Below are 25,628 nucleotides of genomic sequence, written 5' to 3'. Positions count from 1 at the left end.
GCTAAATAATACGAGTTACATACGTATTTTTATATTTTTTAGGCGATACTGTAGTAACAAGCTGAACAGCAGGGCTGTTAGCTCATGCTGCATGCACCAGCCTCGGTTGCTCACTCAGTACTGATGCTCTCACACCCGGGAATGTTGCCCACGATTTTTTTTTAAATGGCGTCTGTTTACAATAGCCTTGAGGAAGCTGATGTGAACCTTGTGTAGCCACGGAACTTTTAAATCTTGTGCGGTACTCCAACACATCAATAGCTGTGGTGTTCAATTCTGTGACAGTTACTCACCACAGCTATTGATGTGTTGCACAGTTTAAGGGTTAAGGGAGTGTTTGTAGTATTATGGTATAGATATCTGTTAAAGCTTGTAGATTGCTTCACCTTGATGACCAAACCACATATCAGAAGATGAAACGACAATGTTTCAGTTAGACCTGGACCATTATCAAGTCTTGTGATAGAAGAGAGGATAGAAGACTATGCTTCAGGCATAGTATGTACTAGCTCTATCTAGAAATCCAACATTATGTTTGTAATTCATTTTCAATGTATGTACCTTTACCTGAATAAACATCTTATATAAGTATGTACTGTACTGTGAAGAGGAAGAGTATGTCGACTGTGTCGGCTGCTTTGTGGAAGTTGTTTGCGCCAATTCTGAAGGAAGCGGTGTACTTTATCTGTTCTTTGCTTCCCGTCTCATGTGCCGGCAGGAGGTGCTCATTTACACTTTGGATTCCGTTTGGGCCCCAGGTTATCTTGAGATGATTTCGGGGCTTTTTAGTGTCCCCACGGCCCGGTCCTCGACCAGGCCTCCACCCCCAGGAAGCAGCCCGTGACAGCTGACTAACACCCAGGTACCTATTTTACTGCTAGGTAACAGGGGCATAGGGTGAAAGAAAATCTGCTCATTGTTTCTCGCCGGTGCCTGGGATCGAACCCGGGACCACAGGATCACAAGTCCAGCGTGCTGTCCACTCGACCGACCGGCTCCCAGGCTCTTAGATTTTCGTCCCCTTTCTGGGGGGAGCCCCGTCGGCTCCCCGGAGCTATCCCAGGCTGATATGCTAATGTCAGACTTTGGCATCAGTCATGTGTATGGAGTTCTTAGGCCTACCGGGGACCACGGCCAGAACCGGGCCCCCTCAGAGAGGCAAGGGGAGCAATGGCCTATAGAAGCCCCTGTGTAGTTGGAAGCATTCTATGTCTGCCATCGACCGGAACAGGCACCCAGAAAGGTAAGCGCCCCAAAACAAACCCCTATTCTGGTTAAAATTGCTACCTAATACCGAACTAGTGGATAGAACTCCCCAACCGAAAACAAGCAAATTAGTGTGACGTCACACACTGCCGCGCCGCTGTCTGCGCAGCTCCCCCCTCCCTGGGAGGGGGAAGGGGGAGCCCCAGACCCCCCGCGCCGGCTACCCACACCTCAGTTCTTAAGGCTGATGCTGTAGGCGATGGTCGTGTGCTCTGGCTCCGGTGTCGCTACTGCACTGTGCTTTGAGTGTGGTGTTAGTTTTGTGGGTGCGAGAGCCAGGAGTTATCTTCAGTACTCGGGCTGCATGCGCCTAGGGCTGCCTTCCCTAGGTGCCCTGTAAGTACTGCCCTTGGGGCTTGGGGCCACCTTCCACAGGCTCCTCGGGGTCTGCCTCTGCTGGTCCGTTTTACCTTTCGGTTTTTCGGCCGCCTGTTGGGCTCTTGGGTGTTCTGTTCTCCCTTGTTACCGGCAGGTTAGAGGCAGTTTGCACTGGTAGGGGCGCAGGGTGCTGCTCAGCTTGTAATTCCCGACATCGCGGCCGGCTCTGTTCCTTGGGGTTCGCTGTCCTCTTGCGGGGTTTTGTTTTTCTTTTTGTTTTTGCCTGGTGGGGGGGTTCTGTCATTTTATTCAGTTTGTTTTTGCCCTTCCACTGTTCTCCTCGGTGGCGCCCCCTGCTAGGTCCCCGTGAGTGTACACGTCCCTGGGGTTCAGCTTTAGAAGTTTGCTTGGTAGTTTTGGGCGCCGGTTTGCAGCACCCTGCCTGGGACTACCTGAGCGCGAGTCCTCTTAAAGTAAACGCTCAGGACCCTGGGAATCCCCTAGGGGGCGCGTGGGTCCGATGGATGTGACCCCGGGGTCCCCACTCGCTGTGTGCGAGTTTGAGGGTTGCTCGGTCCCCTTGTCTCAGGGTGACCCTCATTGTTTTTGCCTCTGCCACGCTGCCTGTTGGGTCGGTGATACTTTCGACCCTGAGTCCTGTGAGTGTTGCTGCTTGCTTGTGACTCAATTTACCCAATCCTCTGATGATTCTATTCGGGTACAGGCGGCACGTGCGTTGCAGTCTAGGTTTCGTCTGTTGCAACGCGCTCGGTTGGTTGCTTCCCCGGATGCCCCGGGGCTGCCCCGCTTTGCTTTTCGAGACCCGGACTTGGGGGTGGGGGTCGCTTCGATCCTGGTTCAGTCCGCACCTCCTCGTCCTTCCCCTTCTGTTCGTTCTGGTCCCCCGCCCCTGCTTCCGGCCCCGAAGCGTCTGAGGGTTTCGGGGTCGGAGCAGGGGTTACTTGATCTCGAGACTCGGGCAGCTTCGGGGGTTGCCCCTTCCGGGGGGGCGGCAGAGGCATTCGAGTCTTGTCTCCCGGCCGAAGCTTCAGGGTCTGACCAGTGGGCCCCCCTTCCTCCAGCTTTTCCGGCTGCTCCGTCCTTGTCTTGTGGGGTCGGGGCTTGGGGAGAGGACTCGGCCTCAGGTCCTGTGGTGACGGACCTCGAGGCTGGGGAGGGGCTGACTTGGGGGCCTTGGGCCCCGCTGGACCCCGCCTGGGTTTTTCTTCCCACTGAGCGGGGCTTATTGTTACAAGGAGTGGGGTTTTCTTTCCCCCCCTCTGCGTACGAGTTGGATTTGGTGTCGGCCCCTCCCCGGGTACGGTTCCGTGTTCCCCCGGGTACGTCGGTTCCGTCCTTCCGGAGGTTTTCGGCTTATCGCATCCAACCTGGTGTGGTGCGAGCGGCCTTTGCAGCTTACCTCCTGCGTGACCCGGATTATGCCTCGGAAATGGATCCGTCCACGTTCAGGTTTGGGACTTCGTTCCCTTTCTGGCTCCGTTACGAGGTTCCGGAGTCATCCTGGCTAGCAGACTGCCCCTTGTTTGGTCTGGATTCCTGGCATTCCTTCTGTCGTTCCCGCACGCTGGAGTGGCGGGAAGCTTCCACGGTGCTTCAGGTTTTCCTGGGGGGTGACCTTGAGTACCTGAATGAGTGCTTGTTTGCCCCTGCCCTTCCCCGCGATGTGGGCGTTATTCAGCTCCATGTGCAGGTTCCCTCCCTTTCGGCGGCGCTCGTGGCGGAGGACTTGCGCGCTCGGGACCTTTTGTGTTCGGCCTTGCGGTTCTTTTCCCTCCTGGAGCTGTCTTCGGATTGGCTCGTGGAGGATGTGGGGACGCTTGGGTCCGTCCCGGGGTCCGGCACCTTGTCCTCGGCTGCGCGTTCGTCGGCTGCCTTGTTGAAGCTGTTCACGCCGATTTTGCGGGATGCGGTTTCACTGTTCTATGCTTCCCGTCTCGCGTGTCGGCAGGCGGTGCTGGGTTCCTCCGTGGAATCTGCTTGGGCTCTGGCTCTTAGGCGTTCTTCACCTTTTTGTCCTCTCCTGTTTGGGGAGTCGGCCGTGGCGCAGTTTATTCAGGCTGCGTCGGCGGCTTGTCGTCCGATGTCGGACTTGTTGGTTTTCCGGGGGTCCCGGGGTGGGTCTTCCCGGAAAGGTCGTGCCAGGGCTCGGGGTTCCTCTCGTCGTGGTAGGCCTCTGGTGTCAGGTTTGGGGTTGGCTCCTCCTGCGGACCCTCCCTCGTCTGGTCGGCGCGGTGTTCGCGCTGTGCGGGGTTCTGGGTCTCGTAAGGGTTGCCGGCCCTTTCGCGGTTTGCCCCTTTGACGGGGCGATGGGGGGGCGGCTTGCGCTGTTCGCCCGCGCCTGGTCCCACGATTCGTGGGCCTTTCGGGTCGTGTCTCGCGGCCTGCGGTGGCGTTGGGTGGCCCCTCCCCCCTTTGGGGGGTCGGGGCTGGCGGGGCAGGCTTCTTCCCCTGCGCTCTGTCGAGTCGTCTTGGAGTGGGTACGCTTGGGCGTCGTCGAAACGACGTCGTCCCTCAGATGGGTTTCCCGTCTGTTTCCGGTTCCGAAACGGGACTGCACGGACCTGCGGTTCATTCTGGACTTGTCCCGTCTGAACCCCTGGGTTCATTGCCCTTCCTTTCGGATGACTACGCTGTCTCAGGTTCGGCTCCTCTTGGAGCCGGGTGCTTGGATGGTGTCCCTGGACCTCCGGGACGCTTATTGGCATGTCCCGATTCATCCGCGGTTCAGGGACTGGCTCGGTTTTGTAGTGGGGCGTCTGAGTTACCGCTTTCGTTGTCTCCCGTTCGGGTTGAACCTGGCACCTCGCGTGTTCACACGCCTTACACGGGTTGTGGTGGCTCGTTTGCGTCTCCTAGGTGTTCGGGTGTTGGCCTACCTCGACGACTGGCTGGTTTGGGCTCCCAGCCAGTCCGCTTGCTTGCTAGCCAGGGATTTGGTTCTTTCCCAGCTCGCCGGGTTCGGGTTCTTGGTGAACTGGAGGAAGTCCCATCTGGTTCCCTCTCAGGTTCGGACTTGGCTGGGTCTCGTGTGGGACTCTCGGACCGCCTCCTTGTCTCTCTCTCCGGAGTCTCTCCTGCGGCTGCGGTCCCGCCTTCGTCTGTTTCTGGAGGGCCCTCGGGTCACCCGGCGGTTGCTCGAGGGGCTGTGCGGGAGCCTGAACTTCGCGATGGTGGTCTACCCGCCGGGTCGGGTTTGGCTTCGACGGCTGTTCTGGTTCCTTCGGGGTTCTCCCTTCCGCCTCTCTCGCGATCGCAGAGTTCGACCCCCGGGGGACTTGCGTCGGTTGCTGCGTCACCGGCTTCCTCTTCGGGTTTTTCGGGGTTCAGTGCCTTGGCGCCTACCCGAGCCCTCGCTCGATGTGTACACGGATGCGTCGTCTCTCGGCTGGGGTTTTGTGACCAGTGCTCACCAGGCCGGCCAGGGGCGTTGGGATCCGTCCTTCTGTCGAGCTCACAGTACGGTGCGGGAGTTCGCGGCAGTGTGGTTTGCTCTGGGGAGGATTCGGGTGGCCCGCGGATCGACGATTCGGCTCCATTCGGACTGCTCTCCGGTGGTTCATTGCCTGAACCGCGGGGGTTCGATGCGGTCCTTGTCTCTTTGGGGTTGGTCGCTTCGGGTGACTCGTCTGCTGAGTTCTCGGGGTTTGGCTCTCCTGGCGGTTCACGTACGGGGCGTGTCCAACGTCTTGGCCGACGCCCTGTCTCGCTTCGTTCCCCTCTCCACGGAGTGGACGGTCGACGACGAGTCCTTCCGTTGGCTTTGCCAGACGTTCGGGCGCCCCGAGGTGGACCTCTTCGCGTCGGCGTGGTCGCGGCGTCTTCCCGTTTATGCGGCGCCCTTCCCCGATTGCGAGGCCGTCGGGGATCGATGCCTTTCTGCTCGACTGGTCGAGGTGGGGGTTCCTGTACCTCTTTCCCCAGTTCGGCTGTTGCTCCAGGTCCTGACTCGCTTAGAGACTACCAGGGGAGAGTTGTCCTTCTGGCCCCTTGGTGGCCGGCCCAGCCTTGGTTTCAGGCGCTGGTTGCTCGGTGTCCGAACCCGAGGGTTTTCCCGCGGCTCCGCCTCTTTCAGCAGGATCGGGCCGGTACGTCACGTAGCTGGTTCGATCTTCTCCTCGAGTCTTCGCGTATGGTTTTTTTGACTCGAGTCTATCATCAGCTCTATGGTGATCAGGTGGCCTCCTTGTTGGTGTCCCACCTGAGGGCTTCTTCTCGGCGGCAGTATGAAGTTTCCTGGCGGTCCTTCCGTTTCTTTTTGCGTCTTCGTCGTGTTAGCTCCTTGTCTGTTCGGGTGGTCTTGTCCTTCCTCTCGTGGTTGTTTCAGGGACCGTCATCTTATGCCTAACACTGTCGCTTCGTATCGTGCGGCGCTGGCGGAGCCGCTTCAGCTTGCTTTCGGTATCGATGTTACGTCTGCGCCGTTTCGCAAGCTGTCTCGTGCATTGTTTTCACCTCCGGCCTGCTCATGCGTCGCCTGAGCCGTCCTGGTCTTTGGACAGAGTGCTCGCTTTCCTTTCATCTCCTCGTTTCGTTGTGGCCCCCTTCGGTCCAGGATTGTTTTTCCAAGGCACTTTTCTTGTTGGCTTTGGCCTCTGGGGGTCGGGTAGGGGAGCTTCATGCTCTCCTCCGGCGCAGGGGTTTCTGCTCTTTTGGTCGTGGTGATAGTTTTGTTCGTTTGCAGCCGTCTCCTTCTTTTCTGGCGAAGAATGAGACTGCTGCGTTCCGGAGGGGTCCATGGGTGGTTGATGCTTGGTTGGTCAGGCCGGGGGTGCATCATGTTTTGTGTCCGGTTGCGGCGCTTCGCCGTTATTTGCGCGCCACAGCTTCTGTGTCCGGGGACGCGCTGTGGGTTGATCCGGTTTCCCTTCTTCCCTGTTCGCGGGTTCGGGTCTCTCAGGTCGTCCGCAGGGTTATTAGGTCTAGCCAGCCTGCGGTCTATCCCCGTGCCCATGACGTTCGTAAGTTCGCGGCTCTTGCTGCCGTCTTTGGGAATATGTCTTGGTCTGATATTCGGGCGCGGGGATTTTGGCGGTCGAACAGGGTCCTGGCTGCTCGTTACCTTGTGAATGTCCCTGGCCCTCGTCGGGCCTGTGTTGCTTTGGGTCGGCGGTTGCAGCCAGTTGTCTCGGCTTCGAGTTGAGGGGTGAGCGACGACCGCCTCCCGGGTAAGTCCCTCTTTTTCTGTCTGTGGGTAGTTAGCTCGGGGAGCCGACGGGGCTCCCCCCAGAAAACCAGCGTTGAATGTAATGAAACGCCATTTTCTGGGTGAGTCCCGGAGGCTCCCCGGCATCCCTCCCTCCCTCCGGTCGGCGGTTTTTTCGCGTTTTTGACATCCAGCCTCAAGAACTGAGGTGTGGGTAGCCGGCGCGGGGGGTCTGGGGCTCCCCCTTCCCCCTCCGGGGAGGGGGGAGCTGCGCAGACAGCGGCGCGGCAGTGTGTGACGTCACACTAATTTGCTTGTTTTCGGTTGGGGAGTTCTATCCACTAGTTTCGGTATTAGGTAGCAATTTTAACCAGAATAGGGGTTTGTTTTGGGCGCTTACCTTTCTGGGTGCCTGTTCCGGTCGATGGCAGACATAGAATGCTTCCAACTACACAGGGGCTTCTATAGGCCATTGCTCCCCTTGCCTCTCTGAGGGGGCCCGGTTCTGGCCGTGGTCCCCGGTAGGCCTAAGAACTCCATACACATGACTGATGCCAAAGTCTGACATTAGCATATCAGCCTGGGATAGCTCCGGGGAGCCTCCGGGACTCACCCAGAAAATGGCGTTTCATTACATTCAACGCTGGTTTTTTGTTCGTTGTTGTTTGCAGAGTCTGCCATGGTGCATTTTCTGCAGGCGGCTTCGTCTACTTGCCAGCCTATGTCGGACTTGTTGGTTCTCTGGGGAAACCGTGGTGGTACTGCCTGGAAGGGTCGTTCATGGGCTTGTGGTTCCTTCGGTTGTCCGTAAGCCAGTAGTGCCAGGTTCAAGGCTGGCCTCTCCTGCTCAGCCATTGGCATCGAGTCGGCGCATTGGTCGCTCTGAGCCTAGGTCGGGCTCTCGTTAGGTTCATCGACCCTTTTGCAGTTCGACCCGTTGATGGGGGGAAGGCTTGCGCTGTTTGCTCTCACCTGGTCCCACGATTTGTGGCATTTCAGGTAGTTTCCTCCAGCTTGTGGTAGTGTTGGGTGACTCCTCCTCCTTCGGGGGATCAGGGCTGCAGGCCAAGCCTCTTCCACTGCATCCTGTTGGGTCATCCTGGACTGGGTTTGCTTGGGTGTGGTCAAAATGACAGTGTCCCTCAGGTGGATTTCCAGTCTGTTTCCAATTACCAAAAGGGGCTGTGTGGACCTGTGGTTCATTCTGGATTTGTCCCGTCTGAACCCGTGGGTCTCTTACCTCTACATTTGGATGACCACTCTGTCCCAGGTCTGGCTGCTTTAGGAGTCGGGCGCTTGGTGTCCCTGGACCTCCGGGATGCGTATTGGCACGTCTCAATTAATCATCTCCATTCAATATTCATTAAGAAATGTAAAGTACCAGTAGTGCGAGCGCTCAGCATAATATAGAGAAAGAGCCTGGATACAGGGGAGATACCAGCTGCACTTAAATCAGCAGATACAGCTAAGCTGCACAAGGGGGGTAGTAAAGCCTGGCAGAAAACTATAGACCAGTTGCACTAACATCTCTCATAATAAAAGTTTTTGAAAGAGTGATTAGGAATTGGGAAAACAACCCAATACAACATGGATTTAGAGCAGGAAGATCCTGTCTGTCAGTTACTCAACCACTATTACAAAATCACAGAAGCTCTAGAAGAAAAGCAAATGCAGATGTTGTATACACAGACTTTGCAAAGGCATTCGACAAATGTGACCATGGAGTGATGGCACACAAAATGAGGTCAATGGGAATAACTGGTAAAGTAGGACCCTGGATACTCAATTTCCTGTCGAACAGAACACAAAGAGTAAGTCAATCAAATAAAATAGAGCCCAAGCGCAGTTAAAAGCTCACTGCTTTTTCAAACTCCCACAAGTCAAGCCTCAGGCCGGGCTTGGGGAGTAGAAGAACTCTCAGAACCCCATCAAGCAGGTATCCAGGGTTTGGCGACTGGCTCGGTTTTGTTGTGGGGCAACAGGCTTGCCACTTTTGTACCTTCCATTCGGCTTCAATCTAGTACCTTGTGTGTTCACACGCCTTACCCAGGTCATGGTGATCTGTGATCTGTTAGGTGTTCGGGTTCTGGCTTACCTCGACGACTGGCTGGTGTGGGCTTCCAGCTGGTCCACGTGTTCCCTTGTCAGGGATTTGGTTTTTTCCAGCTCACCGGTTTTGGGTTCTTGGTGAACTGGAGGAAGTCCCACTTGGTTCCCTTTCAGATTCGGACTTGGCTGGATCTTGTGTACTCGCCTATTTGTGCTTGTGGGGGTTGAGCTCTGGCTCTTTGGTCCCGCCTCTCAACTGTCAATCAACTGGTATGGCACAATCAACTTGTGTGGGACTCGGGACTCTCAAACCGCTAACTTGTTTCTCCCTCTGGTGACGTTGCAGCGGCTGCAGTCCTGCCTTCGGCTGTTTTTGGAGGCACCCAGATCACTCGTCGGTTGTTCGAGCAACTTTGTGGGAGTCTGAACTTCGTCATGCTGGTCTACCTGTTGGGTCAGATCTGGTTTCGGCAGCTGTTCTGACTCCTTTGGGGATATCCCTTCCGCCACTCTCGTGATCGCTGGGTTCGGACCCCAGAAGCCTTGTGTCGGTTCTTGCATTGCCGGCTTCTTCAGGTTTTTTTTGGGGGGTTCAGTGCCATGTCATCTATCTGAGCCCTCACTCGATGTGTTCACGGATGTGGCATTTCCTGGCTGGGGCTTTGTGACCAGTGATTACCAGGGTCGGTGGGGTCCGTTTATCTATCGGGCTCACAACACGGTGCAGGAGTTCGTTGGTATATGCGTCACCCTTCTCCGACTGCGAGGCCATCAGGGTCAATACCTTTCGCCTGGACTGGTCGGGGTGGGGTTTCCTGTACCTCTACTCCCCCAACCCCTCGGTTCAGTTGTTGCTCCAGATCCTGGCTCGCTTGGAGACTTAACAGGGAGAGTAGTCCTGTTGGCCCCTTGGTGGCTGACCCTGCCTTGGTTTCAGACGCTTGCTCGGTGTCCGAACCCAGAGGTCTTCCCACGGTTCTGCCTCTTTCAGTAGATCAGTCCGGTCTGGCACGTGGCTGGTTTGATCTTCTCTCCGATCTTCTCGTCCGGTCTTTTTGACGCGAGTTTATCACCACTTGTGTGGTGATCAGGTGGCTTCATTGTGGATGTCACACCTGCGGGTTTCGTCTGTATGCCAATATGAAGTTTCCCGGCTTTTCTTTCGGCACATTTTGTCTCTCATAGATTGTCTTCGATTTCTGATCGGGTTGTTTGTCCTTCCTCCCTCTTGGTTGTTTTAGTACCATCATCATATGCCGAATACTGTCACCTTGTATCGCGTGATGCTGGCGGAGCCGCTTTAGCGTACGTTCGGGGTGGATGTCACTTCTGCTCTGCTTCATAAGCTTTATATGCATTTTTCCACCTCTGGCCTGCTCGTGCACTGTCTGAGCCGACCTGGTCTTGGGACTGGGTGCTCTCCTTTCTTTCTTCACCTCAGTTGTGGTGGTCCCTTCAGTCAGTGATTGTTTCCAGAACGCCTTGGTTTTGTTGGCTTTGTCTTCTGGGGGTTGGGTTGGGGAGCTTCATGGTTTCCTTCGGTGCAGAGGCTTCTGCTCTTTGGTCTAGGTGGAAGTTTTGTTCATCTGCAGCCGTCTCCTTTTCTGGCAAAGAATGAGATGGAGGGCTTCCGGAGGGGTCCGTGGGTTATTGATGCTTGGTTGGTCAGGGCGGGGTGCATCGTGTGCTGTGTCCGGTTGCGGCTTTATGCGTTACCTGCATGCCTTGGCGTTTGTGTCCGAGGATGCATTGCGGGTTGCTCCAGTATCCCTAATTCCCTGTTCCAGGGCTTGGGTCTCTCAGGTCATCCACAGAGTTAAGTCTAGCCAGCTTCTGGTCTACCCTCGCACCCATGATGTTCGAGAGTTTGCGACTTTGGCCGCTGTATTTGGAAACATGTCTTGAGCTGACATTCCGGTGCGGGTGTTTTGAAGGACGAACAGGGTTCTAACTGTCCTATATCTTGTTAATGCGGGGGGCCCTCAGCAATCTTGTCATCTTGGGTTGGCAGTTGCAGCCAGTTGTCTCGTCTGAGTCATGGGTCGTGCGGTGTAGGCCCCTCCTTGGTAAGTCTCTCTTTTTCCTGCTCTTTGGATAGCTAGCTCCACGTAACCAATGGGGCTTCCCACAGAAAGCCAGTGTTGAATGTAATGAAATGCCATTTTCTGGGTAGAGCCCCGGAGGCTCCCTAGCACCCTCCTTCCCTCTGTTCGGCAGTTTTTGTTACATTTAGTCGGTCTACGAACTGATGATCCGGCAGCTGGGGGCCCCCTCCTCCCCCCCCTCCTCATGGGGTGGGTGGGGTAGCGAACGAGCGGCGCATGGTGTGATGACATGTTGCTTGTTTTCTTGTTTTGCCTTCAGGGGAAGTTTTCTAGCCTCTGTCGGTCTCGGGTTACAATTTTCCTACCAGTTGGGGTCTGTTTTGGGGCGCCTATCTTTCTGGGTGTCAAACCCCGGTCAATGGCGGACATGAAAACTTTATACAAGGGAGTTTCATAGGCCATTGCTCCCTGCACCTTTCTGAGGGGACCATTTTCTGGCTAGTGGTCCCCTAGTAGGCATGACAATTCCATATGACTGAAGTCCCATACTAATAATAGCTAATATCAGTCCAATAGCTCCAGGGAGCCTCCGGGGCTCTACCCAGAAAATGGCGTTTCATTACATTCAATGCTGTTTTTTTTTGTTAGGTAAAAGGTAATTCTTATTATGGCTCCAATCACACTTGTTAATGTTTTTCATAGATGGGTGCAACATTATAAGCAATAGTAAGGGACCTTGGAAAGCCAGTGAGCCTATTTAAAACCAAATTCTATGGTTAATTTTAAATTTTGAGATTCCCAGTTTTCATTCATTGTGTTCTTTTTCCCTTGAAAATGAGGTTTCAAGGCTTGGGCATGATAAATCTGCTAGATGTAGTGAAATCTCTTTACAACAGGTTCTCTTGGAAGTTGTCCTTCATATGACAGGATAAAATTAAAATTTTGCTTGGTAAATCAGCCCATAGAGCATGGACTGATTTCAGTATGGTTCCAATCACGTTTTTTATTTTGTAGATGGACTCAACATTTTAAGAAACAGTTGGAGCCTTGTAAAGCTATTGAATATATAAAGTCAAATTTTGTTTTTCAGTTTGGGTTGGCAAGGTTTTTAGTTTAACACTTTCGCTTCTGGATAACATCATTGTCGTCCTAAATCAACACTAGTACAGTAGTTCGCAAGAGGACGACAATGCCGTCCAAAATCCAAATATTTGTTAAAATTCCATTTGTTGTCTGATTATTGTGAAATTTGTTTTAAAATGCTCGCCAACGTCTTCCTGTTCTCTCTATACCCATGTGCCATCATTACACTGCCACGCTAGGTAGCCACCAACCCAGCTAGATGTAGGTGGGTGGCCACCCACCCACCCTACCCTCGAATCGAAACGTGTGCCCATTCTGGTTGTTTTACCTCGGGTACTTTTTGTTACTGCCTTTATAAACACAAAACAAACAAAAAAAAAATGAATGATATAGTGTAACAAATAATGTCGGTAATGAATAACTACTGTAAACAAAAGCCAGTTTTTTCTTGCATGTCGATGTACTTTATCTCATTTCATTGGTAACGATGAATTTCTATTTGACCTTGTATGCATATATCTCTTTAGAGCATTTTATTGCAAACATTATGGAACCAAAATGAATGACGTAGCATGAAAATTGAGGTGAGAAAAACTGTAAAGAGTATAAACATTGGAGTGTGGTTGTCTGCTCACAGGCAACGCACAGCCTACCTTGCATTGCACTGCAGGTGGCCCGCTAGTGCAGCCAAAGTGTTAATCAGGTATAGCCCTGCAATTTTGGAAAAAAGAGTTTTGAAGCTGGGAACATGAGAAATCTAGATGCTGTTATTTTTTTTTTGCAGACTTCTTCATTTGGTAGTTGTCTGTTAAAGGATGAAAATAAAATTTTGTAAGTGAAATTAGCCCATAGAGTGTGGGAAATGCACCCTGGAGGCATCTCTGGGTGCAATGAATCACTCATTTCAGTGAATTGGGTTTGGTCCAATACATTGAATCTAGGTTCTACTGTATTGTATTATTGTTAAGGTAACTCAAATTTTTAGTAAATGTTCTGAACCAATTAAATGGAGAATCCAAACCCAGAAGAATTTAAAAAAAAATGTGGACTACTCATTTTTTGAGCAAAAACTTACAGAAGCAACATAGGAAAACTATACAGTGGTACCTTGGTTTACAACTGCCCTAGATTACGATTTTCCTGAGGGTAGCCCCTTTGGTCCTCGGAGCTATTCAGGCTGATATGGACATTATTATACTTTCGCTTCTTCTACAGCTCTTTCTGACCTAATGTTATTTCCTTTTTTTTGCAACCAAAAATATCAGGGATTTACTCCGATCAACTGAGTTTTGCACTAACTTCGGATTAGATGCCAATTCCTTTCTCACTTCCAGCCTAATGTTTGTTTTATCTGGTTGCTGCAGTGTTTGGCTTCCTTTACAGCTTCTTCAATTTTTTCCTTCTCCTTGGCCACTTGTGCATAAGTGAGTTGCATATCTTTCTTGCACTGTTCTTATTCCCTGTGTAAACTTCCTCCATCTGTGCTGACAAAAGCTGTTTCTCCATGTTTAATTTCCTTACCTAACCTATTGTAGTCATTTATGTTTAAATTTACTTTAACTTCTTCCAAAGTATTTTTAAGAGTTATTTTCTTCTTCCATGGCTTTTGCAATTTGTTTCCAATTGATTCTTATCCTTGCGCAAGTCATTCACTAAACCCTCAAGACATAAACTTTGCTATTCAAATGGTCATTACTTTCTACCAATTTACTAATTATTTCTACATGAGAGTTCACTATAGTATCTAATTTTACCAACTTGTTGTGTAGACTGCTTATATCAATGCTTTCTTCATTGAATCCAGCAAAATCAAGCTCTGTTTTATGTTTTTCCTCTTGCCGGCGGCCATCTTGAATGTTCTTCTCTGCACTGGAAACACTAGGGCAACTTTTCTCATCCAATTTTTCACTTCCCTTAGCACATTCCTGTATTTCAACTATTTTTCAAAAGCACTATACCTTTATGTTCTCTGGGACACCACTCACTATCATCAACCTGTACTACAATACTTAGGATTGTTGAAATATGCTGGAGCTCCTCTGATGCAAGTGTTGTCCCTAGGGGTGTCACCTTTTGAATCCATCAGTCATCAATTGAATCAGTGACAGACATAAAATGCTCCAAATTACATGTGCAATTCTATAGGCCATTGTTCCTCGTGCCTCTCTGAGGGGCCAGGTTCTGGCTCGTGATTCCCGGTAGGCCTATGAATATGAACTCCATTCACACTGATGCCAAAGTCTAATAATATCCATATCAGCCTGGATAGCTCTGGGGAGGCCTACGGGTCTCGCCCAGAAAATGGCATTTCATTACATTCAACGCAGGTTTTTGGTTTACAACGTCAAATTCTTTGTAAAATTTGAATTGGTGTATGATGTTTGCCTTGGAACACGATTTTGCCTTGGAACACGATTTGTCTGTTGATACTTGTATGGGTCGAGCAAGCATGTGGTTCTGCTGGGTGCGGCGCAGGCGAGGCACGCTTGGTGTACTAATGACAACCGCACTTTAATTCTTTGTAAAGAATTTCATTGTTTTTCTACATTTTTGGTTTCTGAACATAAAAGTTTTTATTACATATAATGCCATGGGTCTCAAGTCAGTGGTAAAGTTCAACCTAAGAAAATAGTTGAGGATGACGATAGAGGATAACAAGACATGATATATCACTACAAACAAATATTAAGACGTAGGGAAAAACAAGTAACTATAGACGGGTTTTTAGTGAGACAAACAAGCAAGTAAGCCACAACCAGGTCCTAGTGGTATGCCTGCAAAATGTAGGAGAGAGTGTATCCCAGAAATAGCATCAGTGCCGGATGTTATAATGAATGGGAACTCCCTTCCAAATACTAACACCTCTCTCTTCCTCTCCCCCTCCTCACCGTCTTCCTTACGCCATGAAGAGTCCTCAATAAAGGTAAAGTACCTGTACAGTACTGTATAGCAAAAATCTATAAGTAGTATTCTGTATAAAATGTATTTTCAAGTTAAGATTTTTGGGTGTGTAGAACAGATTAATTAAATTTACATTATTCTTATGGGAAAATGTGTTTTGGTTTACGAATTTTTGCTGTACGACTGTCTCTAGGAATGGATTAAAATCGTAAACAAAGGTACCACTGTATTAGCCTTAGTGCTGGCCAGAGGGAGACACAAGTAAATAATATTGAAATAAAGAACATATTAGGGAACAGTGATTTTAAGGAAATTTGCAGTTAGCCTAGCATGGAAAAGTTGCATAAGAAAAATTGCTATTCGAGTACCAAATTTTTGTAAAGCAAATTACAAGAAATTGAGGAGTTGCGCGAGTAGACTGGAGAGAACCGAATATGACGGGTCATCCTCTCCTAGGAATGCAACATTACTCCAGTGACGGATTACATCACACTGGATTACATTGTAGATGTACAGTATAATATAACTTCTTTAAAAGTATTTTAATTGCATCTTTGGAATGTATATATATTCATATACTGTACAGTATATTAATATATATTAATGACATCAAACAATAATGACCAAAGATGGTTGCAGTGAAGAAGGCAGAATAATTTTTCAATGCATGTTGACAATTTAATGAGAAAAGCACTGAACAGAAAAGTTGATAATGGTAAGGCTTCATTTCACCTGTCATGAGAAAGGATAAAGATTAAAAGTAATTTTGAACTTAATATTTTTAGATAATGATGAGGTAGATGATGAAGATGAATTCTATGAATGTGAAGAAGAAATGGAGGAAGAAGAGAAGTCCAATGGTAGCCGTCCATCCTGGGACAAGCCAGAAGGTCGCTTAAAGCGCTGTGGAAAATTGAGGCTTATTAAAACAAATGAGCAGTTATTCATTCCATATACCCAAGAACCAGCACCAATGACAGAAGACCGGCTTGAAGAACATGCAGATGTGTTACTACGCTTGGGAACAGATACTGTGGGATCCCAACTTCGTGCACGAATGATGTCTGCTTCTTTGCTTTCAGATATGGAGTCCTTCAAGGTAAAAATATTTATTTTTAATATTTTGTATATTCTAATAATATTTTGAAAACTTGGAATATGTCAAGTATTGAAATATGACACTGTTCTAAGTGTAATTTGCAGTTGTAAATACTGTTGGGCATGTACTAACATTAATTTTTTGGTTTACTATATAATCTAAATTTTAATTAGCTTTTATAGATGCATACTGAATAATACAAATTGGGTAATTTTATATTTTATATGAATTTTATACTTTTAACTAAATTGTAATGCATTTAATTTCCAACTTTTAGCATATGGTCTCACTCAGTAGACTTTTGAATCTAATGTTATGAACAGTCGGATTTCCAAATTCAGCAAGATTTGTGAGACTGTCTTCTTGTATTTGACAATTTAATAAACACACTGTTCATTGGATCCCATCTATAGATATCTATATACTGTATATATATAATACACATACATACATACATTCATACATACATATACATACATACATACATACATACATACATACATACATACATACACAAGAGTTGTTACATTCTTGTACAGTCACTAGTACGTGTAGCATTTCGGGCAAGTCCTGAATCCTATGTTCCTGGAATATGACACCGCAAAATCATTTAACAACCAGGTACCCATTTTACTGTTGGGTAAATAGAGGCTACAGTTAACCCTCAAACCGCTAGGGGCCCAAATGGAATTCACACCCACAGGCGCAACAAAAAAAAAAAATTCCAAAAAATTCTTTCGTCTTATAGAAGTGTTCATTTCTGGGGGGAGCCCCGTCGGCTCCCCGGAGCTATCCCAGGCTGATATGCTAATGTCAGACTTTGGCATCAGTCATGTGTATGGAGTTCTTAGGCCTACCGGGGACCACGGCCAGAACCGGGCCCCTTCAGAGAGGCAAGGGGAGCAATGGCCTATAGAAGCCCCCGTGTAGTTGGAAGCATTCTATGTCTGCCATCGACCGGAACAGGCACCCAGAAAGGTAAGCGCCCCAAAACAAACCCCTATTCTGGTTAAAATTGCTACCTAAAACCGAACTAGTGGATAGAACTCCCCAACCGAAAACAAGCAAACTAGTGTGACGTCACACACTGCCGCGCCGCTGTCTGCGCAGCTCCCCCCTCCCCGGGAGGGGGAAGGGGGAGCCCCAGACCCCCCGCGCCGGCTACCCACACCTCAGTTCTTGAGGCTGGATGTCAAAAACGCGAAAAACCGCCGACCGGAGGGAGGGAGGGATGCCGGGGAGCCTCCGGGACTCACCCAGAAAATGGCGTTTCATTACATTCAACGCTGGTTTTCTGGGGGGAGCCCCGTCGGCTCCCCGGAGCTAACTACCCACAGACAGAAAAAGAGGGACTTACCCGGGAGGCGGTCGTCGCTCACCCCTCAACTCGAAGCCGAGACAACTGGCCGCAACCGCCGACCCAAAGCAACACAGGCCCGACGAGGCCCAGGTTCATTGCCTGAACCGAGGGGGTTCGATGCGGTCCTTGTCTCTTTGGGGTTGGTCTCTTCGGGTGACTCGTCTGCTGAGTTCTCGGGGTTTGGCTCTCCTGGCGGTTCACGTACGGGGCGTGTCCAACGTCTTGGCCGACGCCCTGTCTCGCTTCGTTCCCCTCTCCACGGAGTGGACGGTCGACGACGAGTCCTTCCGTTGGCTTTGCCAGACGTTCGGGCGCCCCGAGGTGGACCTCTTCGCGTCGGCGTGGTTGCAGCGTCTTCCCGTTTATGCGGCGCCCTTCCCCGATTGCGAGGCCGTCGGGGTCGATGCCTTTCGGCTCGACTGGTCGTGGTGGGGGTTCCTGTACCTCTTTCCCCCGGTTCGGCTGTTGCTCCAGGTCCTGACTCGCTTAGAGACTTACCGGGGGAGAGTTGTCCTTCTGGCCCCTTGGTGGCCGGCCCAGCCTTGGTTTCAGGCGCTGGTTGCTCGGTGTCCGAACCCGAGGGTTTTCCCGCGGCTCCGCCTCTTTCAGCAGATCGGGCCGGTATGTCATGTAGCTGGTTCGATCTTCTCCTCGAGTCTTCGCGTATGGTTTTTTTGACTCGAGTCTATCATCATCTCTATGGTGATCAGGTGGCCTCCTTGTTGGTGTCCCGCCTTAGGGCTTCTTCTCGGCGGCAGTATGAAGTTTCCTGGCGGTCCTTCCGTTTCTTTTTGCGTCTTCGTCGTGTTAGCTCCTTGTCTGTTCGGGTGGTCTTGTCCTTCCTCTCGTGGTTGTTTCAGGACCGTCATCTTATGCCTAACACTGTCGCTTCGTATCGTGCGGCGCTGGCGGAGCTGCTTCAGCTTGCTTTCGGTATCGATGTTACGTCTGCGCCGTTTCGCAAGCTGTCTCGTGCATTGTTTCACCTCCGGCCTGCTCATGCGTCGCCTGAGCCGTCCTGGTCTTTGGACAGAGTGCTCGCTTTCATCTCCTCGTTTCGTTGTGGCCCCTTCGGTCCAGGATTGTTTTTCCAAGGCCCTTTTCTTGTTGGCTTTGGCCTCTGGGGGTCGGGTAGGGGAGCTTCATGCTCTCCTCCGGCGCAGGGGTTTCTGCTCTTTTGGTCGTGGTGATAGTTTTGTTCGTTTGCAGCCGTCTCCTTCTTTTCTGGCAAAGAATGAGACTGCTGCGTTCCGGAGGGGTCCATGGGTGGTTGATGCTTGGTTGGTCAGGCAGGGGGTGCATCATGTTTTGTGTCCGGTTGCGGCGCTTCGCCGTTATTTGTGCGCCACAGCTTCTGTGTCCGGGGACGCGCTGTGGGTTGATCCGGTTTCCCTTCTTCCCTGTTCGCGGGTTCGGGTCTCTCAGGTCGTCCGCAGGGTTATTAGGTCCAGCCAGCCTGCGGTCTATCCCCGTGCCCATGACGTTCGTAAGTTCGCGGCTCTTGCTGCCGTCTTTGGGAATACAGGCATACCTCAGAATAAGAGTTTAATCCGTTCCTGGAGACGCCTCGCCTTCCGAAAACTCGCATTCCGAAGTTAATTTCCCCATAAGAAATAAAGGGAAATGAATTAATCCGTTCCTGACTACCCCAAAAACCCCACATCAAACTAAATTTTTATACCTAATTCATCTAAATAAACCTACAAAACTGTGTTCCAGTTATTACTTACCTTACTGTCGAGTGCTGTAGGCGTATGGAAGATGGTGAGGAGGGGGGAGGAGGAGAGGAGTTACTGTTTGGAAGGGGAGTCCCCTTCCATAATCACATCACATAACCCCATGCCTTGTAACACTATGGATACCACTTCTCTTTCTAAATTTTTCAAACCAGCCCCTGCTTGCCTTAAACTCTTTCTTATCTGCATCACTCGTTGCAGGGGTATTCTTTAGAAGGTCTTCGTGCAACACCCTGGCTTTCTCACAAATAATGGCCTCCGAAACACTATCACCCCTCAACTCCTTGTCGTGTATCCAAATTAATAACAACTTTTCCACTTCTTCAAGTATTTGTGCCGTTAATGTTCTTACTCCTTTTGCCACTTTAGCACCCATAATCTTATTTTTCTTCTTAAGTATAGTGCATATTGTTGATGTGGCTTTGTTGTACTGCCTACAAAGTTCAACAACACGTGTACCGTTCTCATGCTTCCGAATGATCTCTTGTTTCTCCTCTATTGTCATCCTCACAGGAGCTTTCTGGCCTTTATCCTTACCACTGGCTTTCTTGGGACCCATGGTGAGATATATAATAACAAATTGTATAGACAAATCACCAAAAATCCAACAAAACACTGAAAATCCGCGAGAAGAATTGATGTGGGGGTAGTCACTGAGCGCCAGACAATAATAAACTGAGGGGCGGCGGGGCGGAGGGGCGACGAACGCGCTAGGTCGGCTGTACGCGTATCAACAAACTCGCGTCCAAACTCGCCTCCCGAAGTAACCCTCGCCTTCTGAGACAAATTTTTGGAGTAAATACACCTCGCCTTCCGAAAATCTCGCATACAGGGACAATCGCATTCCGAGGTACCACTGTATGTCTTGGTCTGATATTCGGGCGCGGGGATTTTGGCGGTCGAACAGGGTCCTGGCTGCTCGTTACCTTGTGAATGTCCCTGGGCCTCGTCGGGCCTGTGTTGCTTTGGGTCGGCGGTTGCGGCCAGTTGTCTCGGCTTCGAGTTGAGGGGTGAGCGACGACCGCATCCCGGGTAAGTCCCTCTTTTTCTGTCTGTGGGTAGTTAGCTCCGGGGAGCCGACGGGGCTCCCCCCAGAAAACCAGCGTTGAATGTAATGAAACGCCATTTTCTGGGTGAGTCCCGGAGGCTCCCCGGCATCCCTCCCTCCCTCCGGTCGGCGGTTTTTCGCGTTTTTGACATCCAGCCTCAAGAACTGAGGTGTGGGTAGCCGGCGCGGGGGGTCTGGGGCTCCCCCTTCCCCCTCCCGGGGAGGGGGGAGCTGCGCAGACAGCGGCGCGGCAGTGTGTGACGTCACACTAGTTTGCTTGTTTTCGGTTGGGGAGTTCTATCCACTAGTTCGGTTTTAGGTAGCAATTTTAACCAGAATAGGGGTTTGTTTTGGGGCGCTTACCTTTCTGGGTGCCTGTTCCGGTCGATGGCAGACATAGAATGCTTCCAACTACACGGGGGCTTCTATAGGCCATTGCTCCCCTTGCCTCTCTGAGGGGGCCCGGTTCTGGCCGTGGTCCCCGGTAGGCCTAAGAACTCCATACACATGACTGATGCCAAAGTCTGACATTAGCATATCAGCCTGGGATAGCTCCGGGGAGCCTCCGGGACTCACCCAGAAAATGGCGTTTCATTACATTCAACGCTGGTTTTTTGTTCCCTGATCACGGAAAAAATAACAAAAAAATCGTAGGTGGCATATTTTAGCCGCAATAGGGTAGGGAAGTGTGGCAAAAAAGGGGCGTTGGCAGAGCCTTCGCCAGATGAGGTCTACTCCGCCCGAGCTGTCAGACGGCAGTTGCCACAAATATATTATTACCTAATTATTTCAATGTCTCTGATTGATTTTTTCTTAGTTTTTTTGCAGTAATATTATTCCATACAGTGAATTGTGGTATATTTATATTATAAAATGTGTGAACCATCGCTGTACTCAAAATTATGGTGTGCATATTAGTGATTCAATTATTATGATCATAAAACAATAAACAAATAGTTTTGCTGTTGTTACACTATATACACAGGTTATATATAAGTATTTGCATGTTTTGTACACCATAACGAACTACTAAGTTGGTCTTGTGAGTCAAAAAGCAACGAGGAGTGACCGCCAAACACCAGCGAGCCACTCACTCCCTCAACACCACCTTACTCACCCTCATTCACCTCCTACAATACTCTTTCTGTATTTATTCACTATACACAGATGTTTATATACGTATTTACATGTTTTGTTCACCATAACTGTACATCTAAGCTTGTATGGTGAGTAAAGGCCACAAAGACGTAGCTACTCACACAGTCAGCTGATCGGCGGCCGCCCTCAAGGCCAGACGCACTAATATTTGTCCTTCAACAATATTGTTTGTGGTGTTATTACGCTATATACACATATTATATATAAGTATCTACCTGTTTTATTCACCATACCTGAACAATTAAGCTGGTATGGTGCCCAAAGACTATTGTGGTCACCAGTAAACAACATGATAAGTCGTGCAGACGACGCCACCGCCACCCACCCCGCCCGCCCTCACCAAAATGGCGGCTCCCAACCTACTCCTCTTGCTGTTTATACCCTATATACACACACGTTATATATAAGTATCTACATTTGTGTTCACCATATCGAACCACTAAGCTGGTATGGTGAGTGCAGTCAATAAATGGTGGCCACACACAGTCAGAAGACGACGCCACAACCCTCCCTCGCACAGCCTTACGCCTCCCTCCATGGAGCACAGCGCTAAATATCACCACAATCCTGCTATTATCAGAATCCTGGTCAGTTTTATCACAGTCAGGGGGCTTTAGTAATACTCTCACTGCTAAATAATAGCAGTATCATATATATTATGGTATTTGTAGGCGATGCTGTGGTCACAAGCTGAACAGCGGTGCTGTGAGCTCGTGCTGCGTGCGCCAGCCTTGGTGGCTTGCTCAATACTGACGCTCTCACACCCAAGAATGTTGGCCTGGATTTTTTTTCTAGGTGGCATCTGGCAACTATCGGTCGTGGCTGTACTATAGCTGCCCCTATTCCAGGCAGGGAGTTTAAATTATAGCGCTAGACACGAAATCATATATAAATGATGTGCGCGGTTTCGGTTTTGTCACTGATATCATTTATATATGATATGCGCGGTTTGAGGGTTAAGGATTGACGCACAGTAAATCCTCCCCGGCCAGGATACGAACCCAGAACAAAGCGCTCGTGAAACGCCAGGCGAGCGTCTTAACCAGTACACCACGGGGACTGTTAACCACTAAACCACAGGGACTGTTATCACTTGTTTTTCTTTATTTACACCCAGAGAGAGCTATTATTTGCATCATACTTGTAAAACCCAGACAATAATTGTTTAAATTGTCTTTTGATGATTACATCATTTCCCCAGTAACATTCATGACAAAAAACACATTCATACCATGAAATGATAGCAGGATTTTTTTATGGGACAAGGTAAACTCCGTTACATCCTCATAGACCTATTATATCCATATTTGCATCATAAATGTAAAACCCAGACAATAATCGTTTAAATCGTCATTTGATGATTACCCCTAGGGATCATCAGTAGACGATAATCACTGCCTAGGTTAATATCTCGAATGCCCTCGTTCTGTTGACTTTAAACGTAAAATACTGAATAGTGCCATGCCTAAAATCTGGATAAATTCATTCCAGACCTATTCTGTAGTAGCATGAAATCTAGAAATCTAGATTTGAAGGATTTTTTTTTTTTTTTTTTTTTTGGAGGGGGTGGGGGAGGAATTTGTTACCAAATTTTGGGGAGTTTTCTTATTATGGATAAAACACACATTTGCACACTTGGACACACACACAGCATCTACATACTTTTCAGATACCTAGTGACTGAGACCATCTAAACCACTAATTATGTTAGAAAAATGGGATGCCTGCTCTTACATTGATTTTTGTTATAATACTAAGCTGTATAGCCATACTATCACAATAATCAATCATGATCTCGGGTATTAGATGTAGTCATCAGATACAGTTATCAGATTGTCAGTCATGAGTCAGAATTAGTAGAGAGAAGGCATAACTCAAAATCTAAGGCAGGTGACCCACATTGGTTAGATAACATTAGAGGCAAATGCCAAAGTGGCCTACATTCATATACCCACAAAGAAATAAAGTTTAATTATTGTATAAGAGGACGAGATATTTGTATTTGTTTATTCAAAATTATTTGACTTGTATGAGTGTCCTCTTTCGGATAGGCTATCCGGTTATTCAGAAGCACTCAGTGTATTATTTTTTATACTGTCCCGTAATTTATTTTTATTTCTCTCCTATTGCTCCATTTTAAGCTTGTTTAATAACATTGAATTTGTAAATAATTCAAAATAAATTTAAGTAATATTTTTTACAATTGGAAATGACTGTTTTAAACAGGCAGCAAATCCAGGAGCAGTCCTTGAAGATTTTGTGCGATGGTATTCACCTCGGGATTGGATAGAAGATGCATCTGATGACCCCAGTCAGCCTCCTTGTGGTAATCTTAGTGCTCGCATGCTGATTCCAGGAAATATGTGGAAGGAGGTATGTATGTCTGCTTTCATAATACTCTGAGCAAATTGTATTCATGTCCCAGGAATAAATGACAATGGCTTTACAGTTTACACTGTAAGATATATGCAATAAATAAGATGTGTATTACAAATGCTCATTTTCATGACAAGAGTATGCCTTATTACAGTAGTCTAGCAGTTCTGTGCATGGAGATGTAATGTAAACCTTTTTGATGTGAGGAGAAAATTGGGATTTTTTTTTTCAAATTATTTATATTTAGTTTAGTTTGAATTCTCATGTGAGCTATTATGAACAATGTCACATTTTCTGAAATTTCCTTAAAAGTTGCTTAACCACTGTATTATGACTGCTTTTGCAGTAGTAAAATATATAAATATGCGGCCTTGCCTACTACAAATGTCTATGGGTAAATAAATCAACTGCTTAATCAGCAAAGCAATATACTTTAAATAAGGGTAACAAAGAAACATACAAACATATAAATGAAATACAGGCAACCAGAAATATTATTGCACCAGAATAAAAAACACAATATTATTATATAAGCACTGATCACTATTTTAAAACTTAAATGAATAGATGGGTATGCAAATAATGGTCTTACCAGGCAATTAGCTATGTTACTAAACAATAAACAGGTACCAAAGCTTTCTCATAACATGTCCACCTCAGCCAGCTTCACCCACGCGACTGGCGTGCTCAGCTTGGTGTTGACAGGTTACCAACTAAGAATCACATGAAATCTCTAAATACTCTGCTATCTGAGAGTAATACTTAAGAACAAAATTATAATTATACTAATATGCATATAACACTGCTAAGATGAAATTAAGTACATACAAGAAACTGGAATAATTACAGGGGTGAATCGGTGACGCTAAGTTGATACACTACATGCAATTACTGGAACATCCCAAATACGGTCATCCCCTCATGAGATGCCACGATCTCCCCCCACATGAATAAACATGCAATAGCATTAGCAAAATAGTACATAGAGGCACATTATAGCATGCTACATCTAACTCAAACATATATATTAGAAAACAAATAGACTTAATGGTTAATTTTAAATAATTGAGGAAAGAAATAATGAACATACATATTTATCATGATAAATGTTAGAATCAACTACAGTATATGGATTTATAACACACTGCACTGCACCACCTGACAAATGAGCGATGTTAGGATATCATAAGATTGAAAATGCGCGTGCAGTAGGTTGGGTACGAGATGGACGCCTGAGACCTCCAGTGAGCGGTAGCCATCTTGGAAGAAATTCACAGCATGCCCCAGGGCCATGGGTTGGCTCAGTTCTGAGTGAGCAATCATGGCTGGCGCACCCACCTCCGACTCCCAGTTTCCTGTCGGAAGCAGTGTGGAAAGATCGCTCTCTGCTGATGAAATTCATACCTTATGGTTTTGAAGAAGATAAGGGTAGTGATATTGATGAGGCAAGGCAGATGAAGCCTTGATGAAGCACGATAAAGACCTTACACAAGTGATGCAGCACAGCTGAGGACGATGCAGCGAGCATATCCAGTACAGGGTGAGCACTAGGCACGCTGTGTGGCCTCTCAGGCCATCGCTCATGCCATTATTATCACCACCTGTCCTCACCAATTTTTGAAGAAAGTTATACTATACTTTGCAGTTCAGGAGGCCTCATCGACGAACGGGCCGCGGGGTCGCTGAGCCCCGAAATCACATTAAGGTAACCTCAAGGTAAGGTACCTTGCAGTTACCTTGTGATGATTTCGGGGCTTAGCATCCCTGCAGCCCAGTTCTCGACCAGGCCTCCTGGTTGCTGGACTGGTCAACCAGGCTGTTGGACACGGCTGCTTGCAGCCTGACGTATGAATCACAGCTTGGTTGATCGGGTATCCTTTGGAGGTGTTTATCAAGTTCTCTTCAACACTGTTAGGAGTCAGCCAGTTATGCCCCTTATGTGTAGTGGAAGCGTGTTGAACAGTCTCGGACCTCTGATGTTGATAGGTCTATCAGAGTACCTATTCTCTGTGTTTCAATGGGGGA

General features: G+C 48.6%; 1 protein-coding gene across 2 annotated transcripts in view; it reads left to right on the top strand.

The window, feature by feature from the left end:
• LOC123766391 (RAB3 GTPase activating protein subunit 1) overlaps positions 1-25,628 on the top strand; it is a 155,734-nt gene that overhangs the window by 110,095 nt on the left and 20,011 nt on the right. For both annotated transcript variants that reach the window (XM_069308414.1, XM_069308413.1), the window contains exons 10-11: positions 15,612-15,925; positions 23,454-23,600. In XM_069308414.1, the coding sequence (XP_069164515.1) occupies positions 15,612-15,925; positions 23,454-23,600 (461 nt within the window). The remainder of the gene's footprint in view (positions 1-15,611; positions 15,926-23,453; positions 23,601-25,628) is intronic.

Source organism: Procambarus clarkii, chromosome 62 (assembly GCF_040958095.1).
Source record: "Procambarus clarkii isolate CNS0578487 chromosome 62, FALCON_Pclarkii_2.0, whole genome shotgun sequence".
Classification (NCBI taxonomy): Eukaryota; Metazoa; Arthropoda; class Malacostraca; order Decapoda; family Cambaridae; genus Procambarus; species Procambarus clarkii.
The sequence above is the reverse complement of the archived record's forward strand: the minus strand, read 5'-3'. Positions and strand labels throughout refer to the sequence as shown.